The sequence below is a fragment of the Bos indicus x Bos taurus genome, chromosome 11 (assembly GCF_003369695.1).
Source record: "Bos indicus x Bos taurus breed Angus x Brahman F1 hybrid chromosome 11, Bos_hybrid_MaternalHap_v2.0, whole genome shotgun sequence".
Classification (NCBI taxonomy): domain Eukaryota; kingdom Metazoa; phylum Chordata; class Mammalia; order Artiodactyla; family Bovidae; genus Bos; species Bos indicus x Bos taurus.
This window is the reverse complement of record NC_040086.1, coordinates 98,567,331-98,581,246: the sequence shown is the minus strand read 5'-3', so window position 1 is coordinate 98,581,246 and position 13,916 is coordinate 98,567,331. Positions and strand designations below refer to the sequence as shown.

The 13,916-nt window shown below is 38.4% G+C and overlaps 1 protein-coding gene across 1 annotated transcript in view; it reads right to left on the bottom strand.

Moving 5' to 3' along the window:
* The window catches only part of NUP188 (nucleoporin 188), a 43,284-nt gene that overhangs the window by 19,951 nt on the left and 9,417 nt on the right, over positions 1 to 13,916 (bottom strand). Inside the window, exons 4-13 of the mRNA XM_027556506.1 lie at positions 12,990 to 13,074; positions 12,342 to 12,422; positions 11,813 to 11,857; positions 7,832 to 7,924; positions 7,573 to 7,692; positions 5,435 to 5,646; positions 4,280 to 4,394; positions 3,226 to 3,426; positions 2,280 to 2,369; positions 811 to 876 (exon numbers count right to left, since the gene is read on the bottom strand). Of these exons, the coding sequence (XP_027412307.1) occupies positions 811 to 876; positions 2,280 to 2,369; positions 3,226 to 3,426; positions 4,280 to 4,394; positions 5,435 to 5,646; positions 7,573 to 7,692; positions 7,832 to 7,924; positions 11,813 to 11,857; positions 12,342 to 12,422; positions 12,990 to 13,074 (1,108 nt within the window). The remainder of the gene's footprint in view (positions 1 to 810; positions 877 to 2,279; positions 2,370 to 3,225; positions 3,427 to 4,279; positions 4,395 to 5,434; positions 5,647 to 7,572; positions 7,693 to 7,831; positions 7,925 to 11,812; positions 11,858 to 12,341; positions 12,423 to 12,989; positions 13,075 to 13,916) is intronic.

Here is a 13,916-nt window from a genome sequence, read left to right as displayed (position 1 = left end):
TTAGGTAGACGGCATTTCTCTAATAATTTAAAACTTCCATGTTAAACATCCAGTGAAAGAGGCTTCAACAACTGAGTGAGACCCTGAAGGGAGACTACTGCTGCCTGCAGTGACCTCTGCTAGGAATCCTCGCCACAGGAAAACACAATGTAGCTGTACATGATCTGCTTCCACTGATATGAAAAGCACCCACAGCCTGTCAGCAGTTAGCACCACACGTGAGCATCATATCCTAATCTGCATTTTGTTTCCCACCACCTCAGGAGAAAGAGGGTGCAATACACAGGCAAAGCATTCAGGCCATAGTTCCAAGAGAAACATTTATTCATCACCTGGGCCTTGAGGCTTGAGGCTGCTGTCAATGCTAAGACTAAATACCAGTGAGAAACTGTTCTCTCCAAAGCCGAATCCTCACCCTAACACATAACAGTACTCTGAGAATTTCTAAGACAGTTACAATCACCCAATGGTATGTTCAGGAATTAGAGCACTACTGGTGTCTGAGACTCCTGATGTGAAAAAAAGACTTGGTGGGTAGGAGAGAGGACACACTGGCTAATAATGTGGACTAGGGACTCAAGTCAGATAGAACTACATCTTGACCCTATCTAGCGGTGGTGACTAGCTCAGGCAAGTAACTTTCCATCTCTGAGCATCACATTTCCCCACACACAAAATTGGATGATGATATCTAATTTATCAACTTTTGTATAGATTACATGAGAAAACAGACCTAAAAGCTTAGTCTAAGAACTAAAACAAATTCTGCTACAGAGAACACCACAGCCTGACTCCCTCTGACATACTTACTGTTCCCCAGAACAGTTCTGGGAGAGAAGGGTCTGCCAGGACTTCACATGCTGTGTCAATTACATCCTGTTGAGGAGGGAAGAAAATGGCTTACTTTTCCTGGTTGAACCAGTCTTTTTTTTTTTTTAGCTGCATTCTATTAAAATAAAAACATGGGAGGAGAGTTCAGGATGGGGAACACATGTAAAAAAATAAAAATAAAAAAATAAAATTAAAATAAAATAAAAACATGAATAATACCTTCATATAGTATGTCAGAAAGAATTCTGGGGTTAAAAAGTAAGGAATTGTAAGATGGTAAGCAAATTAACCTTTCTGAACTTCAAACTCTAACAGGGTGAAAATATTACCTGCCTCACAATGTTGTCCTAAGGATTAAATGTTAAGATCATGTACATGGAAACAAACTGCAAATCTTACAATGCATGTAAATGAGAGGTATTACTAGGCCCAGCTTAGCTGAACCACACCCCCACCCACTCTGTCCGTGGAAAAATTATCTTCTACAAAAGCGGTCTCTGGTGCCATAAAAGTCTGGGATGCTGCTCTAGGGAACTAGTGGATGGAGACAATGATGTGGTTTGTGGATACCATAATTAACAGCACAGCTACAGACTAAACGAAATCTGACATACTTATCAGCCAATAATATATAGATCTATTTAGATCCTAATACAAACTTATGATAAACTTATGACATTTACAACGAGAAATTTGAGTCCTACCTTATTTGAAGATATGTTTTCCTAGATATGATAAAGGTTGTGAAGCTTCACTAAAATATGTGTATAAAGCAAATACTGTCCAGGATTTGCTTCAAAATAACCAAGGAGGTGGGAGGGAGGTTCAAGAGGGAAGCGATATATGTATACCTATAGCTGATTCATCTTGCTGTGTGGCAGAACCCACAGTAGTGTAAAGTAATTATCCTCCGAAAGAAAAGTAACCAAGGAGGGAAGGGGCAGAAATGAGTACAATCAGCTGTCCATCGATCATTTGGAAGCTGGTGATGGAGCATGAGGGTTCATTACACAAATCTGTCTCCTTCAGTATATCTTTAAAATATTTCATTTTTTAAAAATACTGCACAAGAATATTTATTAGCATCCATGGATGTTTGGGACAAATGCACTACAGAGTAAAAAATTAGGTTGTAGAACAGTATATAGATGGTGATTCCATTTCTAAAGAACTACTATATTTTTACATTTGGAAGGGAATATATCAAACTGTTAACACAGGTTATTCTGTGTGGTGGGCTTACAGTTTTTTCTTTTTATCAGCACTTCCTGACTTTTTAATCATTAATATGCACCTTTTTATAATATAGTAAGTGGAAAAAACAGCAATAAACAGCAAATTGTACTTGAAGTATATGGGTCTGTGTTATATTAGCTCCAAAGGAGTATTTTAGGAAGAAGACTGCAAGCTGGGCAGTGTAGACAGTCTCATGAAAGCCAGACACTGACCTGCTGATTGCCCAGGGTGTGCAGCTCCAGGGAGGTCAGGACAAAAGAAAGGAGTCCGTAGACACACATGCAGGCAGTGCTGGTGGTACACTGTAACGACAAGGGGTCGGGGGAGCTCTGAGTAGCAGCACTCTCCTCTAGGCTCGGCGTGATCCCATCACATTAATGCAGTCTCTCTAAACAAATGGGAAGAGTACCTGAGGCTTCACAATTTTCCTAACTTGGTCCCAAAATCAGGAAGACAAAGGAAGAAAAGAGAAAGCAGAAGCTATACACATTACAGTACAGACAAGAACATCATAAGGGAACCCTTTTCAAAATGATCAAAGTTTTCATAGGGAGGAAAACCACCTCCAGCCTACAAAAAGGATAGAGTCTCTATGTGCTGGTAGGAATGAAGCAGCTGCCTCAACTGTCACTGAGATATATCAACCAGCGCCAACAAGTTGGCTAAGGTTTCATTCAGCATGTCAAAACAAGCTGATTAAACCATGCCACTCAAACTAAGCCCCAACACAAGACTCAAAAAGAATTTCTAACTCATCCCATTACAGTTGAATGAATAAGCCCTCTCCAAAGATTTATCCAGTCACTATGACCAAAGTTGTAAGAGATACTTAGTGGCACAGCATAACACGATGGCAAAGGGTCAGAGAAGGTTCAAGCGGGACCCACCAATTCACTGTTCCTGTGGGCAAACACCATCCCTTCTCAGTTTCAATTTCCTAACCCGTAAAACAGGGTAATAATTCCCAATACACAGAAGTGTTGTGAGGATGAAACAAGATACTGCGCAGAAAATGCTGAGAACAATGTCTATCACAATAAAGGCTCTATAAAGGTTACAAAGTTATCATTGTTATCCCCGTCACTGACAGTCATTATTACTACAATGATGATTCATCAACGAGCATCCACCCTGCTCTTTGCCCACTCGCATGCTCACGTCATTTCCCCCACTGGCCAGCGAGCGGAGCAGTCGGGTCAAGTACTGAAAGACGTTCAGTTGGATGGCTGTCCCCCCTATCTTCCGGACCACGCTGCTTGTCTCTTCTGGATTCAGGGTGTGACGGAGGAGGGCCCATGCCAAAAGCACTGGGGCATGATGCGGAATGTCCCCAAAGGTCAACATCAAACGGTCCATATCCTAATCAAAAGAGGATACATCCATGTCACTTAACACAAAGGGTCAAGACTCTCACAGAGGATCTTTCACCATGCTTAGTAAGTCGTCCATCTGTCTAGGGTGCCCCTCTCTCCCATTCTAACATTTCACTCTCCCCAAGCCCCCAGCCACTTCATTAATAAGAGCCCTCAATTACTCTTCCCTTTACCCACAATTCTCTCTAGATTTTAAGTTGTGTCAATTTAAGATGATAAAATATATGTTCAAATGGAAACTCCTAGAAAAATGTTCCTGATCCTTCCAGAACTTTCTCAGATCTCTCATTTTCTATCTTTCTGTCCATCCTGTCTGTTCTTTCCTATTCCTCTTTCACATGCTGCATAAACGCATACACCCAAGGTTCTGTCCTTGGGCCCCTTTTGTCCTTCTATCATCTCCCTGAGGGACTCTACTCATTCTCACAGATTGAACTATCACCTCTGTGCAAATATTAATAAATCTCAGATTTCTTCCAAATCCAATGAACTGCTTTTTAAAAACCACGTATTCATTACACAGCTGGCCACGCCGGGACTCAGCGGCCGCACACAGGACCTTGACTTTTCGCTGTGGCAGGTGCTAGCTTTAGTTGCAGCATGTGGGACCTTTAGTTGACTCAGGTGCAGTTCCCTGACCAGGGAGTGAAGCCGGGTCCCTTTGCCCTGGGTGCCTGGGAGATTTAGTCACTGGACCACCAGGGAAGTCCCTTAATTAACAGTGGAGAACCACAAACTCCACAATAAGGAAAATTTTATGTGGCAATATAGTTGAGTGATTAAAAGCTTACTACTAACTACATAAACAGTCTGAAAAAATAAGGCTGTTTCAAGTTCACCTGACAAATAAGTCCATCCTGGGCAAACTGGTGCAGTTCTCTTCTGTCATCCAAAGCACACTTATGCAAGGATTCAATGTCCATGCCTTCCACCAGAATAAGGGCACTGAAGTAGCTGGAAAAAAAACAGTGTCATGGTGTCATACATGCTACTCTGAACCTCAACGGAGAATAAGGTAAAATGTAAGACACTTCAGCGTCAAAAACACTGAGTTATTTTACCTTCTTTTTTCATATTCAAGACTTCTAAACTCAGTAGGTATTTTACACTTCCAGCACATCTCAATTTGACCAGATATATTTTACTTTTTGGCTATACCACATGGTTTGCAGAATTGTAGTTGGCCAGCCAGGGATTGCACCCGAGTCCTCAGCAGTTTGAGTGCGGAATCCTAACCTCTGGACCACCAGGGAATTTCTGTGACCAGCCTTATTTTATATTATTTTAGTTTTAACTTTTATCTTTAAATTTTATTTATTTTTGGCCGCATTGTGCAGCACGCAGGATCTTAGTTCCCTGACCAGGGATCAAACCTGTGCCCCCCTGCAGTGGAAGCATAAAGTCCTAACCACTGCTCCACCAGGGAGGTCTACCAGCCATGTTTTAAATGCTTGATAGTCTCATGTGGCTTCTGCCCACCAAAGCACAGATCCGGTACAAAATGTTTCTACAGCCAACAATTGTATCTAGCCCAGATCAACTCACTGGTCAAATGTGTATCTTTGTTCATAGAGGGAATAGGCTCAAAATGTGGATTTATCCATTTCCATAAAATCTAAAACTCTATATACACTATGACCTCAAAGAGGGCAGGGAACACACCTGTCCTATTTATCACTGTTTTCTTAGCACTTGCACAGTGCTTGGTCTATAAGTTGCTCAATGGATTTTTCACAGAACGAAACGATGAACCCTAGATGAAAAACAGTAAGTAACAGACTAGAAAGCGATACTTGTTTTGAGAAAAGATATCCCTCTCAATCCAAGTATTTATTCCCTGAATGACCTGCAAAGTGGTAGTACACTCATCTATTTCCCCAGCCATTAAGTGAAAAAGTATCTAGCCCCCCCCCCCCACCCACTCACAAGACCACTCTAATGTCAATGCTCTAAATACTGAATAAGTTCTAAGACTTCAATTCATTCACACTTACCCAATCCGATCCACAAAAGGATCCATGGTCTCATCTACCAGGTGCCTGTTAGTCTGCCTACTACCAAATCCTTGCTCTTTAAACATCTTGGTTAACACCAATAGGTCACTAGGTGCCATCTCAAAGTATGCATAATATAGGAAAATAATTTCTAGCAGCATGGACTGCTCCCGAAGGCACTGAACAAACCAGCGAGACACCTGGCGCTCAGTCTGCAAAACCAATGAAGAAAAGTGAGTGGGAGAGAGATGAAGTCAGATTTTAAACACATTTGAATCCTTAAAGTTATTTTTATTAGGTAATACATGTATAAAAATAAGATTAAAAAAAAGTCTTCTCCCTACAATTTCTGTTGCCCAGGTATCCAAATCTATTCCCAGAGGCAACCACTGTTGGAGGCATCTGTCTTTCCTTCCGGCAATATGCCATACACTTTCATTCATTCAGACTAGTGGCTGCTGGGGGCCAGGTGTCACAGACTAACAGCAAACTTCCTAGGTAGACAGAAATGTTCTGTATATTGATCACGAAGGTGGTTAGGGCATATAACCATATACAACTGCCAAAACTCAAAATGAGTGAATTTTACTGATGCGAATTATACCTGAATAAAGCTGGGAGATGCTACAGATTACTCACTTCAAAATGTAAGTGTGGATGCATTTATGAAATAAACTCCAAGTGAAACTACTAGGTCAAGCGATACGTGCTTTTCCATTTTTAGATATCATCATAGTGTTTTCCACTGAAAAATACACAAATTCAAACAGTAAAATATAAGTGCCCATTATCCCAACTGTTGGATGTGAGTGTTTTATATGTTCATATCATTTGCCTGTTTTTTCTTCAGTTTTGCTTACTGATTTATAGGCATCCTTTCTATTTTAAGAACCCTTTGTGCTATGAGTTTGTCTTTTGACTTTACTTATAGCACTATTTTTGGCGTTTTGCCTTGTAAAAGTTTTTGATGTTGCTGAGCTTATCTTTTAACAGCTTTTGAGTTTTACTTTTAAAAGTCTTCTCCACTCCCCATAAAAACAAAATCACCTCCCATGTTTCTTCTAGTACTTCTATGGTTGAATTTTTAAATTTTAAATCATTGATCCCTCTCTGGTTTTCCTCTGGTAGAAGGAATGAGAGAAAGAGAAATAATAGATTTTTCTCCAGATGGTTACCCAGTAGTTCCAACACTATTGATCTGAATAACTTATTAATTAATTCAAAATGTCACCTTTACCATACACTAATTTCCTATCAGCATTTGGTCCATACTAGACATTTTACTTACTATGTGCTAGTCTTCAGTCTATTTACTCATGTACCAATGCCATCTTTAAATTATTTTAGTCTTATTTATAATAAAATTAATCTTCCTTTCTCAAAAATTTCCTGGTTACTGTTACTTACTGTATTTTTCAAATAAATTCTAGAACCATATGTCTAGTTCCAAAATAAAAGGCAAAGCAAATACTTGTTAGTATTTCTTCTAGAATCACACTAAATTTATAGGTAAAAATAAGGCCTGACACTCAGTGCTGAGTTTTCATTTTCAAGAGTGTGCCATGTCTTTCCATTTGGTTGATATTCCTTTTAGCATTTTAAAGTTCTATTCGCTTAAATTCTGGATTGTCATAAGCTTATTCCTGAGAAATTTATGCTTTTGTTCTGTAAGTGAGCCCTTTTCTTCAATTAAATACTTTAAATAATTACTGTCTATATTTTGGCTGAATTGTTTTAATAAACATGTACTGTTTTCAAAACATAAAAGATTATATTCTAATTTATAAATCTATAAATGCAGATTGGTTTAAGACTTAGGATAAAGCAATTAGACTCAATGTCATACACTTAATAGATGAGGATAATGAAGATGAAATCTTGGGTTGAGAGTTTCATTAACCATTAAAAGAATATTTCAGGTAAGAAAAAAAATTAATTGGATTGACAAAGTCAAAAGAAAAGTCCAAATTAAGTACCATAGTTAATGTTGTGATTCATATGACATCTTCAAACTTTTCTAAAGAGTGATAATCTATAAATGTTTTAAGTTAGTAAGTAAATAAATAATATAACCTAGAGCTGTATAAGCAAAGATACACAATTCTCCAGAGTTACAGGAGGGTCCAATAACCACATACCATGAGGTTTCCATGTGTCTCCCACGTTGGTGCTTCAGTTTTATAAAGCTCTTCAAACTGCTGTCTATATTTTGTAACTAGCTCCTTTTCCAATTTATCCACACAGTCGGCATATTCAACCTTAAAAAAATTCAAAACAGGGTAACTTGCATCTTTTGTAAAAGGTAAATATTCAAATGAACAGAAATATGAATAAATTATTAAAAAAAGGACTAAATTTTACAGGGTCAAGAGAACCAAGAGGACTAAATGGGCTTACCCTATAGGGGTGTCTTTCATCTTGGAAATAAGTGAGAAGGTGTAAGACACAACGAAGAATACAGGTTCTTTCTTCATAGTAATAATCTGCAATCTGGGAAGAACCCAAAGATTCAAAATCAGTTACTCACCTCTGCATAGAAGATATTCAATTTTAAATTTACTGACAAAGAAATCACTTAAAAATGTGAAAGAAGTTCCTAAAAAACTGCATATATAATTCCTTGAACTATATAAGAAATTACAGAAATGCAAACAGTGTTAAGCCAAAAAAGCAAAAGATCTTCTTGAACTAGGATACAAGTGAAGTCATACAAGATAAAAGGAATTATTTAATAATAAAAATAAGTTGTCTAGCATGATTTCTTAGTTCAGCATTCAAGTAACAAATAATGCTATAAACTGACAGGCCAAATACATGAAAGCATACATAAAAATATCACTAGTGTATGTCCTAATTGCTTGCAACTGATGTACTCAGTTCTCATTAAACAGGAAACTACTTCAGAATTCATGGTCAAATTCCATGTTAAAATGAGATTCTATGCCCACTCTCACCATTTCTAGTCAACACAGGATTGAAAGTCCTAGCCACAGCCATCAGAAAAGAAAAAGAAAAGGTATCCAAATTGGAAAAGAAGTAAAACTGTCATTATATGCATCTGACATGATCCTATATATAGAAAACCCTAAGGATTCCACACAAAAACTACTGGAACTGATAAACAAATTCAGCAAGGTAGCAAGATACAAGATTAACATAAGAAATCTACTGTGTTTCTTTACACTAACAATGAAATTATCAGGCAGGGAAAGTAAAAGAAAAAACCCTTTTAAAACCACAACAAGATAATCAACAAGGATCTACTATATAGCACAGGGAACTCTACTCAATATTCTATAATAACCTATGTGGGAAAAGAACATGAAAAAGAATGGATATATATGTATTCATATAACAGCAAGAAGAGATAAGAAAGCCTTCCTCAGGGATTAGTGCAAAGAAATAGAGGAAAACAATAGAATGGGAAAGACTAGAGATCTCTTCAAGAAAATCAGAGATACCAAGGGAACATTTCATGCAAAGATGGGCTCAATAAAGAACAGAAATGGTGTATGGACCTAACAGAGGCAGAAGGTATTAAGAAGAGGTGGCAAGAATACACAGAAGAACTATACAAAAAAGATCTTCACAACCCAGATAATCACGATGGTGTGATCACTCACCTAGAACCAGACATCCTGGAATGAGAAGTCAAGTGGGCCTTAGGAAGCATCTCTACAAACAAAGCTAGTGGAATGATGGAACTCCAGTTGAGCTATTTCAAATCCTGAAAGATGTTGTGTCAAAGTGGTGTACTCAATATGTCAGCAAATTGGAAAACTCAGCAGTGGCCACAGGACTGGAAAAGCTCAGTTCTCATTCCAATCCCAAAGAAAGGCAATGCCAAAGAATGCTCAAACTACTGCACAATTGCACTCATCTCACACACTAGTAAAGTAATGCTCAAAATTCTCCAAGTCAGGCTTTAACAATACATGAACCTCCAGATGTTCAAGCTGGTTTTAGAAAAGGCAGAGGAACCAGAGATCAAATTGCCAACATCTGCTGGATCATCGAAAAAGCAAGAGAGTTCCAGAAAAACATCTATTTCTACTTTATTGACTACGCCAAAGCCTTTGACTGTGTGGATCACAATCGACTGTGGAAAATTCTGAAAGAGATGGGAATACCAGACCACTTGATCTGCCTCTTAAGAAATCTGTACACAGGTCAGGAAGCAAGTTAGAACTAGACATGGAACAACAGACTGGTTCCAAATAGGAAAAGGAGTACATCAAGGCTGTATACTGTTACCCTGCTTATTTAACTTATATGCAGAGTACATCATGAGAAACGTTAGGCTGGATGAAGCACAAGTTGGAATCAAGATCGCCAGGAAAAATATCAATAACCTCAGATATGCAGATGACACCACCCTTATGGCAGAAAGCGAAGAACAACTAAAGAGCCTCTTGATGAATGTGAAAGAGGAGAGTAAAAAAGTTGGCTTAAAGCTCAACATTCAGAAAACTAAGATCATGGCATCCAGTCCCATCACTTTATGGCAAATAGATGGGGATACAGTGGAAACAGTGGCAGACTTTATTTTTTGGGGCTCCAAAATCACTGCAGATTGTGACTGCAGCCATGAAATTAAAAGACACTTACTCCTTGGAAGAAAAGTTATGACCAACCTAGATAGCATATTGAAAAGCAGAGACATTACTTTGCCAACAAAGGTCCGTCTAGTCACGGCTATGGTTTTTCCAGTAGTCGTGTATGGATGTGAGAGTTGGACTATAAAGAAAGCTGAGCGCGGAAGAATTGATGCTTTTGAACTGTGGTGTTGGAGAAGCCTCTTGAGAGTCCCTTGGACTGCGAGGAGATACAACCAGTCCATTCTAAAGGAAATCAGTCCTGAATAGTCATTGGAAGGACTGATGCTAAAGCTGAAACTTCAATACTCTGACCACCTGATGCGAAGAACTGACTCATTGGAAAAGACCCTGATGCTGGGAAACATTGACAGCAGGAGGAGAAGGGGACAACAGAGGATGAGATGGTTGGATGGCATCAGCGACTTGATGGACATGAGTTTGAGTAAGCTCTGGGAGTTGGTGATGGACAGGGAGGCCTGGCGTGCTGCAGTCCAACGGGGTCACAAAGAGTCGGACACGACTGAGTGACCGAACTGAACTGATAACTGAATCACTGTGCTGTACACCTGAAACTAACACAATATTGTACATCAACTAATCTTCAATGTAAAATTTTCTAAAAAATTAATAAAAAATCACACCAAAAAAATAAAATACTCAGGAACATACCTTACCAAAGAGGTGAAAAACTTATAAGCTGAGAACTATAAAATATGAAACACTGATAAAGGAAATTGAAGATGATTCAAAGAAATAGAAAGATATTCCATGCTCTTGGACTGACAGAGTTAATATTGTTACAATGGATTCTTTACTGTCTAAGCAACCAAGGAAGCCCATTAAAATAGCAATACTATACCAAAACAGTCTACAGATTTAATGAAATCCCTATGAAATTACCCATGACATTTCTCAAAGAAGTAAAACAAATAATACTGAAATGTATATGGAACCATAAAAGACCCAGAATTGCCAAAGCAATTCTGAGGAAAAAGAACAAAACTGGAGGCATAACATTCCCAAGTTTCAGACAATACTGCAAAGCTACAGTAAGCAAACAGCGTGGCATTAGGACAAACACTGACATATGATCAATGGAACAGATTAGAGCCCAGAAATAAACCCACGCATCTACAGTCAATCTTCAAAAAAGGAGGCAAGAATATACGATGATGAAAAGATAGTCTCTTCAGCAAGTGGTGTTGGGAAAGCTGAACAGCCACGTAAATCAAGTTAGAAGTTACAATACTTCCTCATACCACACTCAAAATGACATAAAGACTTAAATATAAAATAAGATACCATAACAACTCCTAGAATAGAACAAAGGCAAAACATTCTCTGATGTAAATTGTAGCAATGTTTTCAACACTTAGATCAGTCTCCAAAGGCAACAAAAATAAATCAAAGCAAAAATAAACAAATAGGACCTAAGCAAAGTCACAAGCTTTTGCACAGCAAAGAAAATCATAAACAAAATGAAGACAACTTTGGAGGTTGGGGGAGATAAATTAAAATATTCAAATTAGTCCTACTGCATTTAGACCTAGAGTAAAAATATCCATGGACCAGTTCCCATTCCCAGTGGCTGATGAATCTGTTATGGAAAAAGGCTTCAGTCGGGTCCAGCGGAAAGCCTCGTTTCACAGATGAATTAATGAGCTTCTGCATTACGACATCAATGCTTACTCAACAAGAAGTCAAAGTGCTCAGGAGAACTCGGTCAAGCAGCTGTTGCCCAAGTTTACATCAAAGAATGGAAATGGTGACTAGCACTGACCTTCAGGATTAAGGCCTGGCTCTGCCTCTCATCTTGCAGCACCGTCTGAAGGAAGAAAGGGCAGTCAAAGAGCTATCTTATAAGAAAAATCAATTAACAAAGAAAAAGGTAAGCATCTTCACCTTATCCTTCAAGACTAAAACTGCTCATTCATGTCTGGATATGTTTTTTACCGAAGTATATCCAAGTCTGTGCTTAAATTCCTGCCGCTGTCCTCTGGCCTCAGTTTTCTCATATGAAAAATCAGGGGTTGGAAAGGCTAGACGTTGTCTCAGGTCCTTTTCAGCTCAGACACCCTGTGATTCTATGCTTAACACATTAATCTTTGGCCTTTCAAACCCTCCACATCTGAGGACGGACACCAACTTAAGCATATGTCTTTTCAAGTTTACAAGGTTTTTCCTGAGAATGGCTGTATCTAATCACCCATCTCTGCTGCAGAGAACTGGTACCAAAACTATATGAAGTGTCTAAAATCAACAAGGAAGAGGATAAATGCAGGAGAAGGCAGCTGGACATAACTACAAACCTTTAGTGAGTCCCGAGTACCTCTGTAATCCTCTTGAAGGTAACACTGGAGTAACTGCACACTCTGTTCTTCATCAAGACCCTACAAACAGAAGCCATAAGGGAGGAACAGTCACCTCGGGTCAGAAACCACAAGGAGTATGCAAAGCAACCTAAAGTTCTGTCCTCTGGAATGAACACAGAACTTGAATAAACAAAAATTCTTTTAAAAGATTTCATAAACGTAACGATTTTAACTCAATAGGAGAAAAAAGGAGCAGCCACTGATGTGCAATTTACATGCCAATTAAATTTACATGTCAGAAACAACCGTGCTTATTCACCAAGCACATTAACATAGCAGGAGGCATGATCTGGGTTTCCAAAATTAAAAGGAAGCAGCTATGTATTTAAATACAATCTAGTCAACTTGAAGAACACCACAAGCATGCTGAAGGTGACTCTATGATGTGCAGTAAACAGGGTCAGGCAACTTGACTTGTGGCTTTTAGCAAGAAGAGTTGCTACCTGAGCATTTTTGAAATATAATATGCTCTAGTTAACTCTAAAACTGAATTAAACTGAATTTTCACCAACAATCACTAACAGTAAAACCATGCATATCCACCTTTCAGGTAATAAACTGAAGCCAGTGCTAATTTTTACTCACCAAAAACTTGCTGATTCTTAAACCCAGTTCCTTCAGTGGTGAAGCTACATCTTTACTAGCTTTCACTTTTTCAGCTGAACTTGGACTATGAAAAGAACAGTGAATCATTTTTTCATTCTCAATGACTCTCTAGGGGTTTTAAATAAAAATACCTAACCTTTCTCTGCTCTTTAGGTGCCTATAAAACACACACACACACAAGTTCATCTCTACAGACTTTATAACACAAAACTATGTCTAAGTAATAAATACAGCATATGTCTGTTACAAACTATAGTTGTAATTATATTATTTGTAGTCATACTTAGTGACATTAATTATTTTGATCCTTAGAACTATCCTGGAAGGCAAACATTACTATCCCCATTTTGCAAATGGAATTACCAACACTTAGGAAGATTAAATAACTTACCAAAAATCTCACAGCTAATAAAGTCGACGTGAAATTTACAACCAGGTCTGTTAGCATACGTACATATATTACCTAGCTATGTCCACTGGGAAGGCCTAGATGCTACAACATCCCAGCAGCAGCGAACACATCCAGATCTTTATTTCTAACATCATTCTCTAATGAAAGGTATTAGGACTCCTTGGAGAAATGACTGAGTCTAGAGCTGGGGTGGGGAAAATACTAGATGAGCCTGGAGCATCTTGTAATGCCAAAGAGTAAGAAAACACTCAGAAAACAAAAGGATGGGGACATATAAAAAATCTGAAAGGATGCCCCATGGCCAAAGTTGGAACAGGTATAAAAAAAGTATGAAATAAATGAGTCCATGATCTAAATAAATGAAAGAGTGAGTAAATATATACATAAAACAAATGGGGAAAAAGGGAACAATCTTCCTTACAGAAGTTCAGTAATACACATATATGCTACCCCTTTTAGGAGGTAGTTTAATTCCACTACACCCCCCACTCTGA